This window comes from Taudactylus pleione, unplaced genomic scaffold, assembly GCF_031769625.1.
Source record: "Taudactylus pleione unplaced genomic scaffold, aTauple2 ptg000190l, whole genome shotgun sequence".
Lineage (NCBI taxonomy): Eukaryota > Metazoa > Chordata > Amphibia > Anura > Myobatrachidae > Taudactylus > Taudactylus pleione.
In genome coordinates, this window is record NW_028284592.1 from 7,716,775 (window position 1) to 7,744,129 (window position 27,355).

The 27,355-nt window shown below is 39.3% G+C and overlaps 1 protein-coding gene across 4 annotated transcripts in view; it reads left to right on the forward strand.

Annotated features, from left to right (window-relative positions):
* The window catches only part of PIP5K1B (phosphatidylinositol-4-phosphate 5-kinase type 1 beta), a 159,560-nt gene that overhangs the window by 38,850 nt on the left and 93,355 nt on the right, over window positions 1-27,355 (forward strand). For all 4 annotated transcript variants that reach the window (XM_088476651.1, XM_088476650.1, XM_088476652.1 and 1 more), the window contains 2 exons: window positions 19,891-19,965; window positions 20,526-20,594. In XM_088476651.1, coding sequence (XP_088332777.1) covers window positions 20,526-20,594 — 69 coding nt within the window. In that variant the 5' untranslated portion in view covers window positions 19,891-19,965. The remainder of the gene's footprint in view (window positions 1-19,890; window positions 19,966-20,525; window positions 20,595-27,355) is intronic.

Sequence of the window (27,355 nt, forward strand, 5' to 3'; positions counted from 1 at the left end):
ACACCTCTATATTGTTTTCCTATGTCAGTTTGCCTTTTTATGGGGTACAGACAGATTTCCCCAATTTCTGCTGTACTTTTGCATGGTTACACCACAGACAGTCTCTTTTGGAATAGAATAGTGCGAAAAACAGAAGCGCGCATAGGCAAAAGAAGCAAAATGATCACACCAAAAACCCTGAAGTGTGCAAAAACTTAACATACGTTAAGTTTTCACATTATCGCGGCTACCTGGATACGGCCCTAAATGTGCTGTCAGATGTTATAATACAATGGTGGGATAGATCCCATAAGAAACCATTATTTTTAATGCAGGTTTCAGGCAACTGATATGGGCAGAAGAGCAGATTAACAATTAAAAGTAGTGAACAAGCCTCCAAAATATATATGTATATGTGTACACACTCCTGTAAAATATGTACCTGATGCGGAGTTGGTCTCAAATTTGGTGTACCTTATGCACAAAAAAACTGCATGTAAAAATACCATCTTTATGCCCATATGCCGAAGCCTATGCACTGAAAGATACGTTTAGGACACTAGTAGGATATATAGTTGGTGTATGCCATGCATATGTCACATATTTTTCTCTAGCCTATTTGTTTTACTTGCAATATGCAAATTTGCTATTCGGCATCAATAAAACATAAAAAAATATCTCCAATGCAACATAAATAACTCTATCGCATTTTTTTAAATACATGAACAAAATCATAATTTATTCCCTGCATCAATGGTACATTCACAATCAGCTGTACGCTCACATCCTGATGGTAATTATTAGGATTAGGGGGAGGGTTAGGGTTAGGCACTATGGGGAGGGTCATGGTTAGTCTGCAGGGGGAGGGGGGTTTGGGTTAGGCTGTGGGGGAGGGGGGTTAGGTTTAGGCTGCGGGGAGGGAAGGTTAGGTTTAGGGGCAGGGTTGCATAAAATTGGATTTTTAAATAATAAAAAAAAAAAAAAACAGATTAATTTGATTTAAATAGGATTTTTTATAAATTTTTTTTTAAATAAACGTTTAAAAACTTAAAACGTTCACTTTAAACATTTTTTTTAATAAAAAATTAAATTTATATCGCCAAAAATCTGATTTAAATAAATAAATCCGTTTTTGATCTTTTTTAAAAAAAAATCAGATTTTTATTCAACCCTGTTTAGGGGTATGGTACTTGCCAGTAGCTTTCGGTATTCTACCCTAGTCGGGATACTGGTGTCAGGATTCTGAGCGCCGGTGCCCCGTACCCAACCCAGCTGAACAGAACCAGTTTGCTAGTGAGGATGGCAATCATCTCCATAATCTGTATTTGCACCTGACCTGGACCACCCTCTTTGGTAACACATTAGTTCAGGTATTTATAACTGCTTGCCTTCTAAGGCCTTTCTGTGGCTCGCAGTTACATATTGCATGACATTATTTAAAGCATGAGATTGTCAAACCCATGTAAAGCAGCACTACTCTCAGTGAAAGAGTTTAGCTTGAAAACTTGCCTAACCAGTGTGACATCTCTTGGCAGAGGAGTGTGGGTCTGTGATATTCTTATTATTAAACTACTGAAAAGTTGTTAGAGAGATACTCTTATTATGTGATAAAGGTTTTTCAATTTTACGCAATACAAGTTTGTAACTGTACAGTTAAGACAATCCATCTAAATTCTGCAATGAAAGCCATTGATGCACATATCAGTATTACCTTACACTCAAAATACAATACTGTGTTTATAGCCTCGCTTCTGTATAATCAGACACTGCTTGCAGAGCTGGGGGCCGGGCCACACCATGGACAAATTGCACAGAAAGAGATCTAATAGAGGCATACCTCTGAGTATGGGGGGGACCTTGAGCACTTTATTACACTTTGGATGTGTCATGTGACCAGGAAGTGCAATTGTTTAGAGATTGGAACTCAGTCAGCAGCAGCAAGAGAAGACACAGTGATGCAGGTAGGAGAATCAACAGATACTAAGGCTTAGTGTAGTGAGGGGAGAGTTACAGTGAGTAGGGGGTGAGACAGGCTACCAACACACAAACATAAATACAACATTGAAGCAAACAAAATATAAATTCCAAAATAAGTAATTTAATAGAGCTTCGGGCCACCATATGTATCTAGAAAGGCTGTAATGCCCCATGGCATGGGTTGAAGATAATCACTCATTACCATTCATTAGCAATTAGTATTGACCTTGCCTTATATTGGAATGGATGCAACCAAAAAAATGGCATGAGAGTGTTATCCACAACATAATGGAAACATAGGGACCTTTCACAAGCACTCAGCGTTGAGCTTAGTTTCTTAGGTTGGCACCACACAGGGACGCACTCAGCGTTGAGCTGAGTTTCTTAGGTTGGCACCACACAGGGACGCACTCAGCGTTGAGCTTAGTTTCTTAGGTTGGCACCACACATGGACTCATCTATTAAATGAGAACATTGTGAAGGATGATTCATCCTACAGGCTCTCCTTCTACATTGCCAGTTGGAATGAGCAACTTAAGTACTGCAGCCTGACTATCCTGCTCTGGTGAGTTATCTTCTGACTGTTAAAACTGGCTGCACTTGTCACAGGCTGACATCTACATTCAGTTGATCTGCTCACCTGTTTTTCCATTCACTTCATATTAATTCACGCAGAGCACAATCCTGAAGTATGCGCTTCCCTTAGAGCACCTAACTAACGTCTTAGAAACAGCTGCTCATGAAACATTAGCAAGTTGAGCTGACTTGGTCATTGTAGCTCCTACCAAATATCCCCCAACAATCACCCCTCTATCAACGTCACTGAGGTCACCTCTTAGAGCCATGCTATACATTGTTACAGGCAACTAGTGCAATTCAGCATTTCTATAACTTAACATGTCTACACTGGGTTAGAATTTGCTACATTGACATTTGAGCTACAGTTGTGTGGCAGTCTTTGCTGCCAATGGTATAGGTGTCCCTCACCTGCCTGTTTTGTTCACAATTATTAAGAAAATATTTAGCTTAGTACTTTTCGTTGGTGAGACTATATTGAACTTCACTACTCACATTTTTGTGTTAGTACTATTATAACTGACATATGGGGAGATGCAGGATGATACTTGCTTATACTGCATTCATGACAAGCAAATCTATTGTAGCGATTTAGTTATTTTGTCAGTAAAATTTCATATGTAGTTCTGATACTGGTAAGTATGATGTCATAGGCAGGAAATAGCTCACATAGTGCAGTACTAAGTTGGGAGGCTCATTTTTTCATGGAGACTGATGTTCCACCAGCTGCCTTTCAGTGAAATGCCAAATATGCAGAAATTATTGAAAGACTCTCATTATCTGATTAAAGCCTCTTTTTCCTTTATGATACTGCTAATTATAGGTTGTCATCTATATTATTAGTTTATTTAACAATCATTAAAGTATACTTTTTACTTTGGAAATGTCTTAAAGTGTCTGTACTTGTAGCAGCTGCCTCCTATATGAGGACAGTTCTCACATGTTTATCATCTTCTAAGACAAGAAAATCAGCATCTTATTTACAAGTCATTTTAAAACACATATAAACTATATTATATATGGGTGTTTAGTGATAGCTTTAGAAAAACTTGTGTATTACAGAAAACAGCATATCATCCAATTTAGTTTATTAGGTTATTTTAAGTTTAACAATTCCTACTTTATATATCTTGCAATAGTAGATTATGGAGTGTATTATTCTAGCATTGGAATCAATTTACCAGTAGTTTGGCTGAGTCACATTAGGACGGTAGCTCCCATAGCTTTGAAATATTAATCCAGGACATCCATGTGACATGGAATATTCTCAATTCATTAAAGCCGGTGGACAATGCCCTAAGGCCCTCATTCAGAGCCGTACGCTCTGAGCAGAGCGCACGCTCTGAATGAGGGCCGCCCTCCATGAAAATGGAGCGTCCTCCTGGACGCTCATATAGCTGTGGGTCACCACCCACAGGCTATACGAGCGTGCATTTTGATGGCCGCGATGGTCGTGACCATCGCGACCATCGAAACTGCGAGCCGGAGCCTGCGGTTGAGGTTTTCAACCGCAAGCTCCGGAGTGATTTTGGCTCTATCAGAGCCAAAATCACTCCCACTGACATCACTAGTGATGTCAGTGGGCCGGCTTCTGACGGAAGGCGTTCCCGTGGGAACGCCCCCATCAGGGTGGCACGCCCCCGGCACGCCTACCAAAGGGGGCGTGCTGTCAATCAACATCGACAGCACGCCCCCTTTGATCAGACACAACGAGCGAAGGACTTTCCTTAGCTCGTCGCGTCTGGCGCATGCGCACGACGGAGCTCCCTCCGTCGTGCGCATGCTCAGTCCAGAACATCGACCCACTTGCGAGCGGACTGCCGCTCGCGAGTGGGTCTGAATCAGGCCCTAAGTCTCTGATTAGCCTGGAGACAGTTTCCACCGTGAAAGTGATGTCATAACATGAGTTTACACACTCCAAGCTTGATGGCTTTTAATGTCCATTCACTTTGCAGGACTTCCTGAACTCATTGCAAAGGCATATAACATCAGAACACAGTGATACATCATAGCAATACAGAAGTGCATTTGTTATGTTTTATATAAGATGCACAAAAGTGAAATGTGGCTCTCTCAATGCCTGATTGGCCATATGGGAAGTATATTATCTTCACCACTGGCTTTGAAAGATGCTCATATGCATGGCTAAAGGCTTGATTTAAAGTAAACAGCTCTGACAGACATCATTACTGGGTGATACATTAAACCCAAAGGAAGTATTAATGTGAGGCTGACAACCTAAACATGTAAGAGATCCACAGAGAACAGTGCAGACACTTCACTCTTCACTCCAGAAATGCTCCAATCCCTCCAGAATTCAGTTCAGGCTCCTTACTCTCACCTATCAACTCTTCCCTTTCATACATCTCTGACACCTCATCCCTAGGTACACCCTAGCCCAACTTCTCCGCTCTACCTCTAGCCTACAACCCCCCCCCCCTCACTTATGCTTCCAAGATAGATATGTGGCACCATACAAATGATCACTGATGATCTGTATAAATCCTCTGATGTCATGCTCTTTCCCTTAAAGTGAGTAGTGCATTTGTCAGTTTCTCCCAGGACATATGCATGAATAAAGGGTGTTTATCAACAAGACATTTCGAGTACAAGACCAAGGAAGCATAAGGGATAGAACAGGCTCTAAGTTTACAGGCAAAAAAGGCCAGGCTAGAGTCAGACCTGGTACAGTAATAGTCAGCACCAGAACAGTATCCAAAAGCAAGACAAGAGTCAAGCCAAAGTCTACAACAGTTTAGACAGAGATGGTATTGAAAGAGTGCCCTGGAGACTAGTCCAAACCTAAGGTTAGGACAGGTAGAGTAAGGCAGGGTTAAAGCACTAGAACTAAAAGTGCACATAGAAACCCATGAGATTGTATTATGAGTACAGCATAGCATGTGTCCTGAACTTACACAGGAGCATGATGCCTATCCATTACTCAGGAGAGTGTGAGGTATTGGCTGTGCCAGCACCAGAATGGCCTTACAGTTTATACATGTATTAATTTATCTCCTATATTTATATACTGTTGGTTGTGTTTATTTCCATAATAAATATATTACATTCTAAAAGTATACAAACATTATTTTATTTTCTAGGATATATGTGCATCTTACTAAAAATCATCAATCTAATTTTCAGACAATCTAATTTTCAGATATGTTATTTTGTCTTTAAAAATATATATTTAGTGCAATACCAATATAAATATTAGTAGTTCTAAATCACCCACACATGGTGTGTCCTGTGATCTTTGGAAGCATAGTGAGTGTTTATTGATCAGAGCCAACGGCACTTTAGTTCTTTGATCTACTGCTGTGCAGCACAATTTGATGCTACTTAAAGAAAACCTCACACAATTCCACCACCCACAGCTTGTTCTAATCATGATTCTGGTCTGTGCTGTTCCCGGGTCATGCACAAGGTTGGACTAAAAGTAGAGTGTTTACTAAAGAAAGTTAACAGGAAACATTAATACCAGCAATACTTTATGCAATTTCTAAATTATTTATTAGTAGAAAGAATAATTCTTACTAAAGCATGATAAAGTAGTATAAAAACAAACACACTCCAATGCCAAAAACATTTCACAGCTCAGTTACTAACAGCATAAACATTTACAAAATATAGAACAAGCCAATAAATTCAGTACTTTTAAATACAAAAAAACTTATGTAATAAAGACCTTTTAGTACAAACTTTTTTAACAGTATGCCATTCTCTAATTCCACTGCAGGGCGTTCTCATAGGGCCTGATTCAGCAAGAAACGCAGTTGCTTATATGCACGCAATCGGCCGATTGTTGCATTATGCATATGCATCGCGGTGCGAGTGCGCGAACTAGCCGCTGCGATCAGGACTGCGATTGTAGAGGCTACGCAGACCCATCGCAGAGTGATTGACAGGAAGTGTCGTTTGTGAGTCGTGACGCGGGTGTGGGCGGGCGAACACAGACATGCCAGTGCATTTCAATGCCGTTGCATGGGCGTGCATAAATTAACCACTATGATGACAGACGCCGCCCGAGGCCTCATAGCATGCGCTTTAACTGTGTGCATGGGCACGTTGTTACTTGATGTTACCAATTGTTTAGCTATGTTGTCAAAGTAAACAATGTGAATAACGGGAAGTGAGCGTCGTTATGTCAGGCTGCGATTGCAATGCGAATGCACACATTTACATATCGCGTTGCGTGTGTATAGGCAGAATAGCGATCCTTGCTGAATCAGGCCCATAGTTCAGAATTTTAAAAGGTTTATCAAAATGGACATATGTAGGAGAAGCAATAAGAGGTCACTACCCTCCTCTCACAGCTAGTCACAGAATCTCTTGCCAGGGCAACAGTGGGTGATTATGATGGGAATGTAGCTGTAAAAAACCCAAATAGTCTGCTATAATTTTCTTTTTATGTAAATAGGTAACACTGCATAATGTTTCATTTTTTCTAAAGATTTACACATTGGGTACTAATAATATTAATATATGATTCGGATTATATTTGTGACATTCAACATTTTGGCTCTAGTGGAGACTGATAGATATGTAACCAGTATGCATTATTGCACCCTAAACAAATGTATGTCAACTGTAGGTATGTGTTTTATCTGCCATTGATGGGACAACAAACAAATTATTGTCAACAATTTTTAATTCATCTTATTAAGGATTCCATTTAAACATAGCTGCAGGGTTAATTCCAAATAAGCTATTGGCCAAAGTAACTAGTAATCATAACTGTTGACATTGAAGCTGATTGGTTGCTATGGGCAACTTATCCACTTTATCTCTCTCAAAGGTTTGTTACATTACTACAGCAGTTATGACTGAGAGATATGGGGACAATTAACTTGTATGCCTGACTAGTTGCATGTGCTCATATGGGAAATTACATAGTTTTGAGCGCCTACATAATTAATGGGCCCAATGTAGCTTGTTTTGGGTGCCCATTATTGTGCTTGCCAAACCTAATTAGACAGGGTTTAGCCGCATATAGCAGCTAAACCCGTCTAAAGTCCTAGTTAGGGCACTCAAGGTACCGTGTGGGCACCCAAACCGCGAACTTTTCACAAATTTCTGCTCGCCTCCTCAGGAGGGGGCAAGCAGAAATACTGGCCCCAGTCGGCTGATCGCGCCCAAACCGGGCTGCAATTGAATTGCTCCTTCAGTAGCCCGGCACTGACGGCCATGATTCAAACAATTGAATCATCTCCATAGATGGTTTAATATCTAGGCCTGGTGTAGTTCCCTATACTCTCTGGGCTTAATTCAGATATGTACGTGCAATCTCAGCTGCAATCCAGTAAGCTGCGTACGCTACGCTGTGAGACTCCCACCGACGGCTTCGTAGATCCAGTGCAAACAAACATGCAACGTTTATCACAGATCCTTCGAATAGTCGACAATCTTGAGTAATCATAAGGTCACGCAGAATGGCTTTGGTAACTGAGACGCTGGCGCCATATTTTCTGCATATGCGATCACAGATGTAGGCAGATACATGCACTGAAAATGGTCACAACGCCCCCACGTTTTTCGTGCAGGCGGCCAATAATTGCTCAACTGTGTACATATCTGAATCAGTCCCTCTGTTCACCAGGAAGATACATTCTATTTTTGGACCAACTAGATTGAAACCACCATGAATTTTGTAGCAGCATTTTCCCTAGTGATTCTGTTTTTTTGTATCTCTGGTTCAATATAACCTCAAGACAATGCATTTTTGAGTGTGTACAATTACAGATGCATAAAGCAAGGATGATTAATCTAACCATAACGCCACTGAAGAAGTAATAGCTATGAATTGCAAACCATTATGTTAGAAATTGAAGGACAATGTGCAAACATCCCCTTTCATTTTACAAAATTGTGTAGAGAACCCCTTTAATATTAAAATACATACTGTCTAGACAGTGGCTTCTATGCTTTTCAAATTATGGCAATATTAACAGGCTTTATGCTAATTCGTTTACCAAAATGTGTAAAAAAAACTGTGGTAAGGACAAAATTAGTAAGATTACACTTATCCTACTTACCCAATGACATTGTTTGAAGTAGTTGTGAAATCATATCATTTACTTTTATACTTTCTTCCTGATTCTCAAGAAATTATTTTGTAATAGCAATTTTCCAATGTCACATTGTTCCTTTTTACTGCATATCATTGTATTTTTTTTTTAATATAATCGTTTTTATCTTTTTTTTTTTTATTATGAGGATAGGATGTGCCAAATGTATAACTGAATCGGTTAATCACATTTGTTATTTTATAATTAAGCAGTCATGTATAATGCAGCCAGGACTGGATACATTTAGATCTAGATACTGCAACAGTTATTTGTGTGACAGAGAAACAGTGTCTCAATTGTTTGCTCAAGAATATATTTTGCTGTAGTAAATAAAAATATCCTAATTGAGCCAAATATGTTCTTTGTAATATATACTACATGCGCTTTACTGTAAATTGTCTGAGGACTGAATAGAAAAATATTTGCATACTGCCGTGTCTTAATAATTATGATAGATTATTGATATTAATGAGTGTTTTAAAGTACGCCTTCAGGATGACCTAATAACTGAATAACGGAAAAACATTATTTGTATTAATACTCAGGAAATATATTAATCATACAGTACAATATAACATTAGCTTGTTGTCATTATCCATCTATCTTTGCTGTGTTACATACTGTATCTTTGGGAGATTGAGGAATCATCATGGGAATGACTGGCGACACTCTAGTACTTCCACTGCTGCAAATAATGGGAAGAAGCAAATTCAGATTCTTTTACATCTGTATATGTTATAAAAATATGGATGGAGTCAAAATAATTTTACCTAGTCTGTGATTTAGAATTAGTTTTGTGCATTTATATTTATTGTAGGTTGGTAATGAGATTGCAAGCCAACAGTATTCTGAATTGTGTCTTTGTTACATTTAGATAGTATTCACTTTTGTAAATTTAAAATGGCGATATAACAAATATTCACTAAGCTTTTGGATATGTATTAGACGTGATAACGTTCATTATGTCTCTTTGAATCACAGAGCTGTAAGGATATCTGCAAGCGTGTTGGACTTTGAACTTAGTAGTGTCTCATTAGAGCTGCAAGTGATACAGTTGACTGGAGGTAGCTGTTTCATGCCCTCACCGGTAGTTTCAGAAGTGTACTTCCATACAGTCAACATTTGTACTGATGAAGCTCTATTAATGTACTCTTCAGAGTAAGATGAATAAAAATGAACCCAAATTTCCTAAAAAAATCATATGATGACTTGTTTGTGGTCTTGTTCATAGTCTGCTACTACAGATGTGTCCACATACATCTAGCCTCATTGCGCGTTAAACATCCCTTCTAGTGGCGCGACTCGGTAGTGCCAAGCGTCTTTTCATACGACTTTTCCTTATAATGCGTCTGATGCTGACACTGTAACGTAGCGTTTTGCATGCAGATACACCCGCAGTCGCACACAGATTATAGGCATGCCCCATATCATTTTAAACAGCACAAGCTGCTTGTGCCGCCTATTAGCTTTGTGAATAAGACACATTTTAAGGGAAAAAAGCTGCAAAAAAAGACGCTTCGCGCTCACACGTTATGTGTAAACACGCCTTGTAGCGCATGGAGAATAGATGTATATGGACTCTTCTGTAGCTAAACAGAGATGGATTTATGGGCTTGATTTTGGGCAAAAACAAACACATACAGACCAGGATGCAAGCACATATATGCATGCAAAAATGTATTGCAGTAATCCCCTATTTTATTTTTTTTAAATTTTAGAGCTTTTTCAATCTAAAGGCACACATCCACTAGACGATTAAATTGAGCGATTGAACGATAACGATATTGTTGTCGTTCGATAATCGTTCGAACCTCGTTTGCTAATCATTTGAAAATCGTTGGCTTTTTAGACATCTATCATCGGACAAAGATATTGTACAACCAAATGATATCGCCGGTTCAACATGTTTGCAGATGATTGATGTGCCTTCGACTGTTCGTTCAGTGAAGGCACATCACAGACATACAAACGACTGCACGATTACAATATAATAATCGTGTAGTCTTTTGCCTGTCGTCTAGAGAATGTGTGCCTTTAAACTCCTTTTTATTTTATGCAATATACCCATTTTGCACTTGAAAAATGTGATGCTGAGCTCTTTTTATCTCTGGCTGGCCATACATACTACTGTACTTTTAGAGCAGCGTTTCATGTTAAATGTGATGACAGCTGTTGAAAGTGAAGAGCACTACTGCGCACACTCCATTTTTCTTCCTCTAGAGAGGCTTCATTCCTGTTCCAAGATGGCCGTTGGACTTAGCTACTGTGCATTAACAGCTTCATCTTGTCACTGTGTTGAGTGTCACAGAGGGAGACAGTAATCACCCAGTTAGCTCCAGAGAGACCCCGGTATTACCACCTCCCACAGTGCCTTCCATCAACCTTGCTACCCGTTCAGCAGATACAGGGGGAGATGTACTAAGCATCGCTTCCGCAATGCGGTACATCCCCCCTGACTTCGCGTACATACCGCGGTTCATTACCGTGGTATGTACTAAGGATTTCGCAAAGGAAAGCTCTCCCAATAAGAGCTGCCCTTTGCGATGCTGCCTGGCAGAGGGACTTCCGGGTTGAACACCCAGAAGACCTTCTGCGCATGCGCAGAAGGCCGCAGGCCGCGGGGGCTCATGGGAGGGATCCGATCGGATCCCTCTCAGCCAGGAGAGTCGCGTTAAGAAGCCCATAGGCTTCTATTGGGTAACGCCACCTGAAGGTGGCGTTACCTAGGGACGCGATGCATTCTGCTGCTTAGTACATACGGGGAATGCGGTAAAACCCCCTGAAAACTGCATTTTCTGGGGTTTTACCGCATTTTCCCCTTTAGTACATCTCCCCCACATTCACCAGCTGGTGCTTTGTATATCACCCTGATTCGCTCCATTAAACCAATGTATGACAGTGAGTAATGCTGTATCTCATATACTGTAACACAAATAAAAACACTCCACTGGTTAAGCATTTGGACTTATTCACTGGTGTGTACTGGAACTCTGCTACACCTACAAACCTGTACACATTTCCAACAGTTAGAGACATATTAGAAATAATATATGAAGCAGCAAAGGAGACAGGTTATGGCATGAGAGTAGTGGAAGTGAATGCTGGCCATACTGAGATGTGGAGATGAAAAGGATGCCTTTAGAGAAAATGTGGAAAGGCCACACTATTACTGCACTTTAATACATACAATTCCATGAGCTTGGGAACCAATTATTTTTATTTCACTTAATTCTTCTGGGAAATCAATTTTTGTTTAGTGCTTCTTCGGTTAGTAATCCATTTTTCAAGTATTAATTTACAGGGCTTAGCGGTGGTATACATTATTGTGCTAAGCGGTGGTATACGTTATAGTGCTATGCGGTGGTATACGGTATAGTGCTAAGCGGTGGTATACGTTATAGTGCTATGCGGTGGTATATGGTATAGTGCTAAGCGGTGGTATACGGTATAGTACTAAGCAGTGGTATATGATATAGTGCTAAATGGCGGTATACAGTATAGTGTTAAATGTGATATACGGTATAGAGCTAAGTGGTGGTATACAGTATAGAGCTAAGTGGTGGTATATGGTATAATGCTGAGCAGTGGTATACGGTATAGAGCTAAGTGGTGGTATACGTTATTGTGCTAAGCGGTGGTATACGTTAAAGTGTTAAGTGGTGGTATACGTTATAGTGCTAAGCGGTGGTATACAGTATAGTATTAAGCAATGGTATACAGTATAGTGCTAAACGTAGTATACGGTATAGTGCTAAGTGGTTTTATACGTTATAGTGCTAAGTGGTGGTATACAGTATAGTGCTAAATGTGGTATACAGTATAGTGCTAAGTGGTGGTATACAGTATATAGTGCTAAGCGGTGGTATACAGTATAGTACTAAACGTATATGGTATACAGCTAGGTGGTATACATTATAGTGCTAAGCGGTGGTATACAGTATAGTGCTAAGCGGTGGTATACGGTATAGTGCTAAGCGGTGGTATACAGTATAGTGCTAAACGTGGTATACGGTATAGAGCTAAGTGGTAGTATACGTTATAGTGCTAAGCGATGGTATAGAGCTGTGGGGCAAGGAGAAGGTTGGGTGTAGGGAGGGGGCAAGGGTAGATAGCAACTAGGGCTGTACCTGGGGGGCAAAGAGGGGGTTAAGGGAAGTGCCGGGTCAGGATAGCAGCTGGGACAGCACTGGGGGTAGAGAGGGGGCAAGTGTAGATAGCAGCTTGGGCAGTATGGGAGGTAGAGGGGGGAAAGAGTTGTAAGCAGCTAGGGCAGTAATGGGGACAAGGAAGAGGTCAGGGGGCAGGCAATACTGGGGTTAGGGTGGGGTAAGGGTAGATAACTAGGACAGTACTAGGGGCAAAGGAGGGGGTTAGGGGAAGGTAATACTGGGGGCAGTACTTGGGTTAGGGAGGGGGTTAGCATTGCAGCTGGGACAGTACTGAGGGTAGGGACGGAGTAAGGATAGACAGCACATGGGGTACAATTGATGTAGTTATCAGTCCTCCAAATGCACCCTCCTACTGCCCCTATGTAGGAGTGGTACCTTAAATCCGGTGCTCCATATAGCGGCTCTCGGGCAGTATCTTCTGTATCCACAATGTCTGTCTGGGTGCAGCGGTATGGCGTGGTGTCTGCTGACTGACTAGTCCCGTCTTCCTGGCAGGAGCAGCTTAGTCCTCCGTGCTGGTGTGGTACTCAATTATTCTGCGCAGTGATTGGCTGGGGGGGCACTGCATGGTTATTGGCTGGAGGGCACGCCGTGCAGTGATTGGCTGGAGGGCATGCCCAGTGGTGATTGGCTGGAGGGCACGCCGCGCGGTGATTGGCTGGAGGGCACACCGCGCGGTGATTGGCTGGAGGGGACGCCGCACGGTGAATGGCTGGAGGGGACGCCGCCATGCAGGGATTGGCCAGGGAGACGCCAGACATGCAGGGATTGGCAGGTGAGCTACTGCAGCACGCACAGCGCCAGCGCATCCTGCGGGACCTGATCAGTTTTTAAAACTGGGTCCCCAGGTTGCTGTAGCGCGTAAAAATGCGCTATAGCGCATTTTTTTTGCGAACCTAAGTGGTGGTATACAGTATAGTGCTAAATGTGGTATACGGTATAGAGCTAAGTGGTAGTATACGTTTTAGTGGTAAGCGATGGTATATTGTATAGAGCTAAGTGGTGGTATATGGTATAGTGCTAATCGGTGGTTTACGGTATAGTGCTAAGTGGTGGTATATGGTATTTGACAGTGATCAGGAGCTGGTCTCAAAGCATATGATAATGATGAAGGTTGCCAGCACTAGCGAACCATTTATGATTGTCTGTTTTCGAATGCACCGCTGACATTGATAGATCCTTTCTTCTTTTGTATGTGTTCTAACTAATTCTTATATTTTTTTTATTTCAATGCACAATATGGAGAGCGGTTCCTGATGTGTTGGAGAAGTTTTATTGATGCCTGATAATTAATGGATTTGTTGCAAGTAAAGCAAATCATTAAAAACATGGACGCAAGTGTATATGACGTACACCTGGCATAAACTGAGCACATATGCTAGCGTTGCTGACCTGCATCTTGCGATGGGTACATTATTTTGCACCCAGTATGGACCCATGTACAAAATCCCAGGTGCGCCCAGCTTTGCCGTGTGAAAGTGGGGAAGTGCCATTCATTTATTTTCATTGCCTCTCTGTTGTAACCTAATCAAAGTTTTGTGAGTTTTACCAGTGTTTAGAGTTCTATTTGGGGAGTACTCTGGTCATCTGAACTAGGGCTGCTATTGTGTGCCAGATAGGACTCTATTAAAGACCATGACTAGCCTGGTTATATAAGGTGCGACTAGTCAAATTATTAGGTACTACAGTAAATATCAATCAACACCTCACTAATATTATTAATTATATAATTGCTTTGTATCTGTAATTACATTAGTGGTTATTGTATCCATTGTGACAATACAAGGATGAGCTATGTACAAAGATTCATTTTAAATATTTAATTAATCTCACAATTAAATTGATTTATCTATGATAATCAAGTTTGGAAGCAATACTATACTTTCTTTATTACCATTAAACTTACAACAAGGTCTTTTTCTCCTGCCTGCAGTGATTTTTACTAAATGGTCTATATTAGTATTGCTCAAGAAGATCACCCACTGAAATTGAGGGACAAATAAAATCTGCTTTTACTGCAGAAAAAACAGGAGTATATTTGCCCATTATTGCATAGGTCAGTTTCAGTTGTGAAGAGATGAGTTGGAATTGTTCACCAATAGAAATGCGTCTGCCGGGTCATGTGGTGACGAAAGAATGGAATATGACTGTAATATAACTATTTACACAAAGAGATAAAACAGAACAGACAATCTGCACTGCTGCATTTGAAAGCTTAATAAAGCACCCACCCGGAACTGCACACACCCTGACATTTCAATGCAGGTGTGGTGTCTATATGACAGCAGGTGGAGTACAGACGTCATCACACTTTGCCTGAACTTTACCCTGGAGTATACATGTTCTTTTAGTTTGGTTAATCTACTCCATCAAATGCCGTTTGATAAGAAACAAAGTACTGCTCTACGGGAATACATTTGTACATGTATGTGTTTTTACATTCCTCTATTTCTTTCTACAAAAATGTAGATTTGGCTTCTGAGCAAAAATAGTTTTTACAATGATGGGCCAGGAGAAGAAGGAAATCTGTCTAGGACAAAGTATCACTTGCATAGATCTGCCATGTTTAAGCTAAAAACCTGACACCTCTGTTACACGCAATTTGCCAAGTCCATGAAAGCTAAGCTATATACAGTATATATACATGGAGAAAGGATGCAGCACTCCTGGCGACTTAATAATAAACATACTCTCAGGCATCATGCAGACAAGGCAATGTTTCAGTGCCATTTATTGTGGCACTTTCGTCAGGCTTAAAAATAACAGACATGTATCTTACCTTAAATACCTCACCTACATCACCGTAAAGCGTCTGACGCCGGAAGCGGGACAATGCACCCGTCCAGTCAGCGCGCAAGCGATGATGTCATCAACTGATGCGTCATCAATGTGCTCCCCATGGCTACAGGACACGCTGATTTACATAATCATATAGGGCAAAATGGACCCAAAAAGAACAATAATACATGGAGACAATAAATAGTCTACAAGTGCTGTATATATAAAAGTAAAAAATATTCAAAATAAACCACATATCAACCCATCCTTTGCCAGAGGAAATATATTGTTCAGAAAAGGGAAGACATATAATAGACAACACATAATTATGGGAACAAACTAATAAGTTAGCCCAAATTATAGAAAACTGTTGAGTCCTAACTGCTCATTGAGCCCCTTGGAGCAAGGGTACCCAGACGAAAGATCCAACGAGTCTCCAGTTGGAGCAGCCTTACCGCTCTAATTCCACCCCGGATAGATAGTCGCCAGGAGTGCTGCATCCTTTCTCCATGTTCTGTGCATTACTTTGTGCGGGTACCCGGTGCTGATGCATCTATATAGGGAGAGCCGGACCTTCTGCCTCATATATATATATATCTTTTTGGTATTAATTGCGCAATTTCAGAGTTCTATTGCCATCATTTTTGTTATTTTGAGTAGATCAGGAATTAAATTTCTAGTTAATTCAGATTTCAAAGTGAAAGATTTTCAGCACTATAAAACAGATCTGTCCTGGGAAGACGGGCTGATGCAGAGTGAGTACTAAGACAATTTGTGTATTGCATTTTGTGTGATATAGCTCTGCATGTGCTCAGGACCAAACACATCCATATGAGCCTGTGCACCCTTGTGCAATTCTGCCACTTACGCTGGCTTGCTCCTGGAGGATATTGACAAGTGTAGGTACATTGTAACATTAAGCCGAGTACATTAAAGATGTGGATCCACAAATGCAGCACACGCACAGCATCAGGAGGACAGATGTATATTTTGCACCTGCTATAGGGCATGTGCTAACACAAACTGTTGTTGATCATTTGTTATACACCAGACGCATGTGCTGCAGATGAGGAGGTGCATGTATCCTCAGATGTGTACGCTTCTGCATATGGGCAAATATAGGGTATTTTTCCATGCTCTTTTTTTCCCAAGTTACTCCTGTTTTGCTATCAGCTTCGAATCAGCCCCATATACACATTTATCACAGAGGCTGTTCAGCTAATGGCAACACTGTTTATTGGACTTTGTATGGCATTTATATTTATCTTCTTGGCATTTTATATCACAGACACCAATCATGCCAGCCATTTATTCTAGAAATCCCCTCGTCTTTGCTTTGTGTCCCCCATCTTGTTTGCCACCATCATTATAAATAATTTGTTCCTTTCCTTTTGCAATCCACAGTCATTTTCTAAAATCCATATACAGTAGGCTATGATTTTCTAAAGATGTGTCTTTAACTGTGATGGATACTATATAATGATTATGGATTTAACTCATTTAATTGCATTACTGAATAATTTGTGAAAATATACTCTATTATATTGTTGGCACCAAAATAATAATAATAATATTAATAATAATAATAATAATAATAATTGCATATGAACAATTTCTATTTAAAATCAAAATACTACAGCAAGTGGATAGAGTTGTATGCAAAAGGGTCAGGTTTCACTGTACATTGATACACCTAGGGATGTAGTGATTGGGGCTGACTGTTCAGATGCCCTTATGTGTCTTGGTTGCTTTGTTATAATCTAGACCGGAATCATAGCAAAATTATTAGTTTTAAATTTGAACTGTTTATGCATTTGCTTTCCACCTACAAAGCAAAATGATTCCTCATCATGTTTGTTAAAATTGCAACACGTCTTTAGAGTGGGAAAACATTGTTTAAACACAAAGGGCGGTATTAAATTATTTCTACCCCTCTTTGCGCCCGACGGAGCTATTCAATTGTTGCTCCTGACGAGCGCGATCAGCTGCCGGCGCACCATTTCAGCTCGCAGCCCCAGCGGGGTGCGAGCTGAAATGTGCGAATAGTGACCAAACATCACTTTTCGCGGTCTCGTCCAGCACTTTGGTCGGGGGTAGCTGCTTTACGCGGCTAAACCCGACCACTTTGGGCGCGATTAGCGCAAAAAATGGCAACAATTGAATAGCGGCCCGCAATCTCCTGTCACTTCGGGAGATCCGGACCGTGTAAACAATTGAATACTGCCCAAAGACTATGTTATGATTCAAAGGCCCTATCTTTGTTTTTAATGTACAAAACACTCTAGGATCGAAAAAGAAAATTCTCCTTAATGTTATATTATATGCCCAAAAATAAATAATTTGATATGCACATGGCCTTTAACTGCCCTCCGTGAATTATCTCTGAAACTTGCTGCCCCTATAAAATAGTTGTTTTCAGTTGGCTTAACACTGGATTCAATTTACTGTTCTAAAAGCAGAATCCATCACTTGTTATAGAAGTTAAATCATATTACTGTTGTAGCTCAGCAAAGGATATGTTTTGTGGAATTCAGCTGAGTGATGAGTGTGTGTGTGTCGGGGCTGCTGTATTACAGGAATATTACATGTTACCAACATTAGCCATCTTTATTGATACAACTCATCAGGCTGTTATACAAAACTGTGGTAAATTGTGTTGTTTTATCATCAATTCTTATCTTGGATTCTGTAGGGCAATATTTTCTTTGACTTGTGCTTAGTTTACATGAGTAGAGGCGTGCCATATTTAACAAGGGCAAGGGTGCTTTTGCTGACCTAATTTGTATATCTGCCAAAAAGGACATTACTGTTCAATGGAAAGACATTCAGTTATCATAAACACAATTGAATATGCATAGTTGGGTTAATTAAGTCTACATGGTTTGATAACGTTTGACTCTTAGGGCCAAATGTAATAGGGTGAGAGTATAGAAAATGTGAGAGTTTAGCAGTAAACTCTCACATTGGTCGAGTTTTATCTTCAGAATGGGAAAATATCTGGATGAGATTAAATCGTGAGAGTTTTTTTAGTCTAAAATCATGTGAGTTTGCCTGGTCTCAGACTCTATTACATTATCCGAGTTCTAAAAGTGTGAGAGCTTACTGCTAAACTCTCACATTCTCTAATCTCTCACCCTATTACATTTGGTCCTTACAGTAAGTTTATTCTACATTGATTACAAAGCTGTCATGGGGATAATATTTTAGAGCTATTGAACATGTATCCTTATGTTATGAAATGTGGAATGTACGATATTGAATTCATAGAAGGATTCATGGCATTAAAAGATCTCAGGCTTTTCTAAAATCTTTGGCTTTTTAGCATAAATTCTCCCTCACAATTAATAATAAAATGTACAGATGATGCCATCACTATAACAACACAATATTCATATGTGGCTCGTGCCTATGCCACCCCCCTACCCTCCGTAAACAACTTCCACTGTTGGAGGATGGAGGGAAGGACCACTCAAAGTGGGATAAGTGGGGTTGGGGGACACCATGACTCAGTGAGTTTCCGGTCCAATATACTAATATATTAATAAAATGCATTACATTTGTTCTTATTTTATCATGCTGATAACAGATTAGTCCGTGCTCATTAGTCCAAGGGTTTTGGAAGACACAAACATTTTGCTTTGCTTCTTAGAACAAGACATTTTATCTGTCTACTATCAAACACAATCAAACTCACAGCTTGAATGCAAACCCCTGATCAAATAACTGTATCACAACTTGCCACACATAAGTCACATAGCAGTGCTACTACAGAACTGAAAACAGACTGACTTACTGGCTGCTACCACTCTGAGAATACTACAGGCGATAGTGAGGAAAGCAGTAAGAGATGTAGAATCAAAAATTTGCTGGCAGCCAGCAAGATCAATACACTGGACAAGTTTATAGTTAAATCGGTCACTTTAGGCTTAATGGTATTGTTTGCTAGCTGTAAATGAATAAATAAACAAATTACTCTGTTAACTATAAAACATTGAAGCCTAATTTTAATTCTGGAACTTACCTATATGTCCTAGCTTGTAAATCTTCTGAACCTTTGGTATGCCACGTAAAACAGTTCCGCTTGCAGCGTCTGGCACGTGTCCCGGGGTTGCTGACACCTGCTTTATAATCTAGTGATCTGTGGGCATTTAACATTTAAAATAAGTTTTCAGGTCAACATCATTTGATCTTTGTGAGTATTAATATGTGTGAAAACTCTTAACCTTCGCAGAATTTAAGATATTTTTAATTGTTGTACTTTTGACCCAAAGTTGGTTGCATCTTTTGTTTGTATAATTCCTGAAAACAGTTGGTAATTTGTGTTTTTTTTATTTCAATTTTAGGGTCTGAGGAGTAGCTGCATAAATGAACAGTGCACTCATTCACCTCTGCTCCAGATGACTTACAACTGAGGAAAGGTAGTTCTCCATGGTACAAATAGTCTGTGCAGGCTGCACATGTGGGCATTAGAGTCAGGTTTCGGGAACGTGACGGCTGATTTGGCAGAGTTCTTTATGTAAATTAAGCACATCCAATCTCTTATAAGCCTGAGTTTTTCTAATGTACAGTATGTCATTTCCAATGGTGTTACAGCACGATTTGCAGCCAAAAGGAGCATTAGTGTAGCATTACAGCAGGCGCTGGCCTCATTGTAACATTGTAAAATGAATAAATCCCCAATGGCTTCTCCCATTTTTAAATTGAGCTGAACACTAGGAACTTAGGAGATTCTAGGTTACATTATAAGCAGTTTAATTGTTATAAAATCTCAGTGAAAGCTCCAGAAAGCCTTGTATACTGTAAGCAGAAAAGCTTTTCTGTAATAAGCTGCTCCTTCGCAGTGTTCAGGACCTGGCAGAGATGGGATAGTACAGAGCAATGATGGTAGGACATCAGTGCCCAGTGAGCAGCTAGCTAGGGAAGAAATCTATCCTATTCACTGCTCCTATAGGTAAACAGAAGTTGTTTTTCTGTCTAGATGTCTACTGCAACAGAGAATGGAAACGCAACAGGTGAAAAACCATTTGGGGAAAAAACATACAAAAAGGTATGTGCTACAGTTAATGATCCTGAATTTTATATAAGACTTAATTCCCAATATAATGATGCTGATTGTCAGCTGACCTTGTGGACCGGTGCGCAGTTATGATTTATTTTACGCCATATGTTAAGTTAGTTTTCAATAGGTTATCACATCATGCTTATAGTTTGATATATGTTTAAGGTATAGATATTAATGGCAATAGTGTGCAAGGAAATTAGGCATCATTACCCTTTATTATTAATTAATTTACAATGTGCATATTCATTACATGCTTCTTTAAATAAAAAATGTAGGTAAAACCATAGCAAGGGTGTTTGTGTTGTTTGATCTCTGAGTAAAGGTCTGGGTGGATCACAAAGATATTTTTAAAGAGAGACATGACGCCTGATGAAAAGTCATTATATTATGGTCATTCCCAGTTTTTATAGGACAGGTCTTTTTTTGTCAGGGGTATTCTGTCTCTTTATATGCAAGTATGATCTTCTGTTTTAATCCATTTGCCAAACATGCAGAGGCCTGTAAAGACAGAGCAAAGACCAAGTCATATAAACCATAATCATGTTTTCATAATCATTTACTTTATGAAGTTGAATTTGATAACTAAAAATGGAACCCAATCACAAAGAGCTCGTAGCTAATTTTACTGTGTGTTCCTTTATCAATTTGTAGCCAGCTTTTACATATTTAAATTTGGTACATTTTATACTTACGTAAATGTTTGTAAATAAAATACAGTCATGTAGTTGGACAGATGTACAGTACACACATTTAGAATGTATCTTTCTATAGATTGGAGCAGGAAATATGTATCAGCCCAGAATAATCCTGGAAGTTTAACTGGCTCCCGACATAAAGTAACCCTAGTGTGTGTACATGTGGTAGGGAATATAGATTGTAAACTCCATTGGGGCAGGGACTGATGCAAATGGCCAAATATTATCTGTAAAGTGTTGTGGAATATGCGTGCCCTATATAAGTAACTGTTAAGAAATAAATAATAATTTTCAAGGCTGAATGTTACATAGTGTTGACTAGTTAAGCTTAGTCAGCTGTGATCCTGTATTAATTCTATGGAATATGTTTTTTTCAATCTGAAAATGTATCTTAGATTATAGCTATAAAGAAGGAGGGCAAATTCCCAAATCTGATTTCCACATTTTACATTAATTCTTTTAAGCAAGTACTGTATAGTCCACCCTGCACTTGCTGTGCTGCATAGGATTCCACGTACATGGACATTTTAATACCAAACAATTATATTGTAGTTGCCCAATTCCCTTTATATATCACGTGTTGGTCATTCCCATAACAAGTGCTGTACTGGCATTGGATCTTTTATCCAGAAAGCTATTATCCAGGAGGTGCTATAGGTATTTCTTCCTGTAGCCATAGTACGGAGCACTGCAAAGCAGTTTATTTAGAAGAGGAATGCCAGGGGCAGTGTAGGGAAAGAGAGTGAATATTTAAAACATGAATTCAGTATATTCTGTTCCATATTCCAAGTATTCCACATAATAGATGCAATATCTTTATTGCAAAAGCTGAACAGTGTGTAAAAGAATATATGGAGTGTGCAAAATAGATTAGACCTGCCAAGATTTCCATTTGTCATGCAGACTACCTTAACTAACAAAGCTAAATTAAAGTGACTTTTAATATCTTCACTGATAAACGTATTTTCCACTTCAGTATAATTGCTGGTGTTTGGCCATTTATAGTACGCTCTGTGTGTTTTCAAATCCTGAACCATGCCTACAGTGCAATTTAGTGCAGTATACAACATCAAACGCAAAAGGCATATGAGGATTTTCCTGTTTGTTCTGACGTTTAACATCAATTAAAAGTAGAAATGTCATGCATTTTTATTTTTTATTTCTAAAACAGTAAGTTGCCCTGATTAAAGCTCCTTTGGTAGCAATGTCAGTAGGGTTACCTGGAAAGCTATAGACAACTGCAGTTTCATTTAATACTCTATCTGAAAAACTGCAGAAACGCCATGCTAGGGCACTCCACCATTCAGGAGAAATCACTCAGATGAATGCAGCTGGTACGGGACACCCAGTGTTCCACTCGCTAGTAGAGGAAGGGAAATTAGGTAAACATTTAGCAGGGACAGTTTATCAGTGAGCGTGGATTGATGAAAGCATGGCAGATGTGCAGTTTACTGCTAGCTAGTCAGCTGCAGAGTTCATTGTCTCATATGGTCTCATACCTTGGCCAATTCTCCGAATATTTTTATTTTATTTCATGATCTCGGTGAAATTAATTAAAGGATTTAGAAAATCAACTGATATAACATTGGTGTGAAAATTGGTTTATAGAGATTTTCTCGAGCAACATGATGTATATAAAGGAATAAATTGTGGATGTAGTGCCAATATTCTACCCTCGCCTGAAATCTATGACACATCACAAAATAGGTGAAGTGTGGTTCAGCATTCCAAAGTCTTGACTGTAAAGATCCTGTCCTGGTTGTACCTGAAGAAATCTGCCTTTGAGACTTGCTCTGCTTTTTTGGACAAGAACTAGCAGGTGTAAATTTAAGCTGACAGATATATTGGCTGATCAATTGATCGGCCAATATATCTGGTGCCCGTCGACCAATGTGTACCAGCGATATGTGTGTGGATGACGTCGTTCACAGACATATCGCGTCAGCTGTGCTGTACAGCTGATGCCCAAAATATATGCAGCTATATCTGTCCATCGGCAAGAATGTACGGGCGATCAGCCGTTTGCCCGTATCCATGCTGCTGCAGCTGCGGTGCGGATGGCGGACCCGCCTCTTACCCGCCCCCCTGGCCAGCGGGACCCACGGCTGCCTGGAAGATTATTGTCGTTCAGTGTATATGAACAGCCATCATCTACAGATATATCTGCAGATCACTCGATCTGCAGATATATCTTCTAGGTGTGTACTCACCTTTACTAAAGTGTGGCTTTATAAAATGGAGCTGTTGCCCATAGCAACAAATTCTAGCTATAATTTTCTAGAATGGGCTAGATAATTATTAACCAGAATTTGTTTGGTTGCTGTGGGCAACACCACCACTGTAGTAAACCTTTACTTTAGTAAATTTTTAGCACGGTCCTTAATGTTGACTAAATATCTCACACTTTGCAAACTGTATTTCACCTTACTGTTATCTTCTATGAAATATAAAATATCAACAAGCTTTGGTGTCAGTACTAATTGCAATATTAAATTCTGTATCTATGTCTAATGTTTAGGAAGAACCAAAATCTTCTGTATCACTGTGCAATGGTAGAGTAGAACATAAAGATATTGATGATCCCAGCTGGTGCAGATATCTGTCACATCAGTGATCCATCTACAACATTCCAGTATTTCCTTTAGCACATATAGAAATATGTTGATTTCAAAGTAACAAGTGTAAAACGTTCATTTTATACATGAATACTTTCCATATTATTTCTATTTCCTGTATCAGGTATGCCAAAGCCTAGTGGTGACTATATAGGGAATGTTTGTCTCTATAGAGCCTTAGAAACTGTCCCATTATTTATACCAGTGTGGGATTATAAAAATGGGTGTGCTAATCAAAAAGTAGTAATTAGCAACAGCAGATGTTAGCTTTCATCCTCTAAAATACGTCCTTATATCTCATTTGTTGATCTGTTCCAGTATTTACAGTAGAAATGTCCTATTATGATTCTTGTTCATATGTTTCAGTGCTCAATGATAGAAGTTGTCTGTACTGTAACCTTCAGCAGTTGTTTATTCTTCCCTCATAAATAGCTGTACACTTTGTCCTTAACATGCCATTGGGCACAAACAGTAAATGTCATCAGCAGGGTTATCCCTGGGTTTTCCACATCAAAAAACACAGCTGTTGTTAGGAAGTTGAGGGAAAAAAAAAAACATTGCATATTATATAATACAGGTTGAGTCTCCCATATCCAAATATTCCGAAATACAGAATATTCCGAAATACGGATTTTTTTTACCATGACTGAGATAGTAAAACCTTTGTTTTTTGATGGTTTAATGTACACACACTTTGTTTACATCACAAAATTATTAAATATATTGTATACAATTACCTTCAGGCTGTGTGTATAAGGTGAATATGAAATATAAATGAATTCTGTGTTTAGATTTGGGTCCCATTCACAAAATATCTTATTATGATATGCAGTTATTCCGAAATACAGAATATTCCGTTATCCAAAATACCCCTGGTCCCAAGCATTTTGGATATGGGAGACTCAACCTGTATATTAAATGCTGGCAAACATTCAAGAAGCCCATTATGCAGGACCTCCATTCAGCCTCTTAGACGTTCAGTTTGGGGGCCTACTGTTTGTTAATGCTTATGCCATATATGGTAGATAAATGTTTTAAGGATGCCCCATTCAGGTCAAATGCTTAGTTTTCAATTCTAAAGAATATTTGAAGGACCATTGATGGATTCAGTAAAATTACTATTTTGGTTCTCTTTATCAACCTCCTTAGGCACCAAAATAATCCAACTTGTTTATTAATCATGTCATTAAAATGTAAAGGGTTTTGCATTGGACACACTTTCTACTTTGGGCCAAGTTCACTTATAAAAGTTGTCCCCAAAAATCTGCTTGGAGTCCACTAATCTTTTGTTCATATGGCAGGCATCCAAAGTATTTCTCATTGTTTTCTAAAAAGATGTTCCCAAAACAATCAATGACAATTAAACAAATATAGATATATATATATATATATATATATATATATATATATATATATATATATATGCTTTCTGAAAAAGTTGCTTATAATTCTTGATCCATGTCTGATGAGTATGTCATAGGAGATGGAGTTTTGAATGCAAAGTTCTCCTTATTGAGAATTCAAACACCTTTTACTATATGTCCCTCCTCTAAAATCAGCTAAAACTATAAATATTTCCAGATAAAGACTCAAGAGCACCATAACCTGTGTTGCAGGGACATGCAGATAATTAAGCACTGACATCTTATATCTCATTTTCATTCAAGATCCTGGAAATATTTTATACAATTGAAAGGGTATGATCCAGAAAAACAAACCTGGTCATCCACTAAATATCTTCATGTTAGTCATCTTTTGGAAAAATAATTGTATTCTGTAAATCCTAGCAAACCAGATGGGTGTGTGGCCCTTTTCCTTGTTTGTGCCTGTCATTAGGTTCTGTATGTCATACTATTTGTCTTGTTAATTGTATTCATGCATTTATTATTCTCCTCAACTGTGCCCACATTCCTGTTATTATGTATACTGTTTTTATGTCTGTAATTTATGTATGGTTAGATCAGGTGCTTCAGAAGATAATGATGCTATTTAATAGGAGATCTTCCTAGAATGGTACCCTCTGTCCTTTCAGATAAACACTTTAGACACCCAAATAAGTCCTGGTGGCAACTGAGTACCAATCAGCAAAAGTCGCTTTAAGGGAAAAGGGTTGTGTTAGGTGAATAGCAGACTAGCTTTGTCACAGTTTTTATTGACTGGAATTTGGCACAACAGGGTTAATGAGGAGCTGAATGAACGTCAGTTTTGCAGGAGGTGTTACATGTTTTTGCACTGTACATTCCCCGGTATGAAGCTCATCCATCTATGGTCAATTCTGAGTCATGCGTAACTCAGCTGCATCTCCACTTGTGGCTGAAGGGACATAGCTGTGTATCACTGGCATTCCCACATAAGCTAAGTTTAGTGAGGGCCGGTTAAAGGCTAAGTTTAGTGAGGGCCGGTTAAGGGCTAAGTTTAGTGAGGGCCGGTTAAGGGCTAAGTTTAGTGAGGGCTGGTTAAGGGCATGTGACAGAATTGCGGGCTATGCATAATTGTGTGTCTGTTTTCAGATGTATCTCTTCCGGCAAGGTGCAAGGGTGTAATGATAATGATGATGCCTGGGAATCCAAGCATTAGTACATGGACGGTGCGGTTTAATACAATGTGTACTACAATTCAGTCATTTCAATTACCATGGCTTAACAGACCCACTGCAGCTGTTGACTGAATTATCATATTGTGTGATCTTTGCCTGTCCGTTCTATGACCCGTCATTTTCCTTGACCCCCAGTCAAGATCTCTGATTTGCCTCACCACATGTGTGGCCATACCGGTAACACATTCGACAATCAGGTGAAATGACAGAAACTGTTTGTGGCCATCATTAAAGTTTTACGGAAGAGTGTGTGTTAAATCGCATATTTTATGTGCAGATAAAATACTGCGTCAGTCAACATTGTGATTGTTTCAGAGCTTTGTTTTTTAAAAAACACATTTTAATAAATCTGATCTTGCACACCATGCTATGCAATGTAATTCAGAATTGCCTGCTAGGTAGGACTATAGCTTAAAAAGTTCTGGCACTGTAATAATAATGGTGGCTCTGCAGATTCTGAATTAGGCATTTTCATTCTCTAATTATGCTTTCAAGAAAATTATTTGTCAGAGAAAAAACAGCTGTACCAACTACTTACATTTAGCTAATGGGGTTTTTAAGTGGCTATTAAGATTTTTGTTTTGTGGTCGGAGTGTAGTAATAAAGACAACAGTAAACTTCACAAGAAACTGGAGGTTGGGAAATGACATTTTTAATGCTGCCTAACACAAAATAACACAATAACACTTGTTGTACTTAATAGTAGCCAAAGAATGTGAAATTCTGTTCAATGAAGCAACATCACTCTGCAATGTTTAAATTAGTGTGTGAACAATGCCTAAGGTAAAGGCACTTATCATTTGGGACTTTAAGGTGGGGCACCCTGGCCTATTTTTTGCG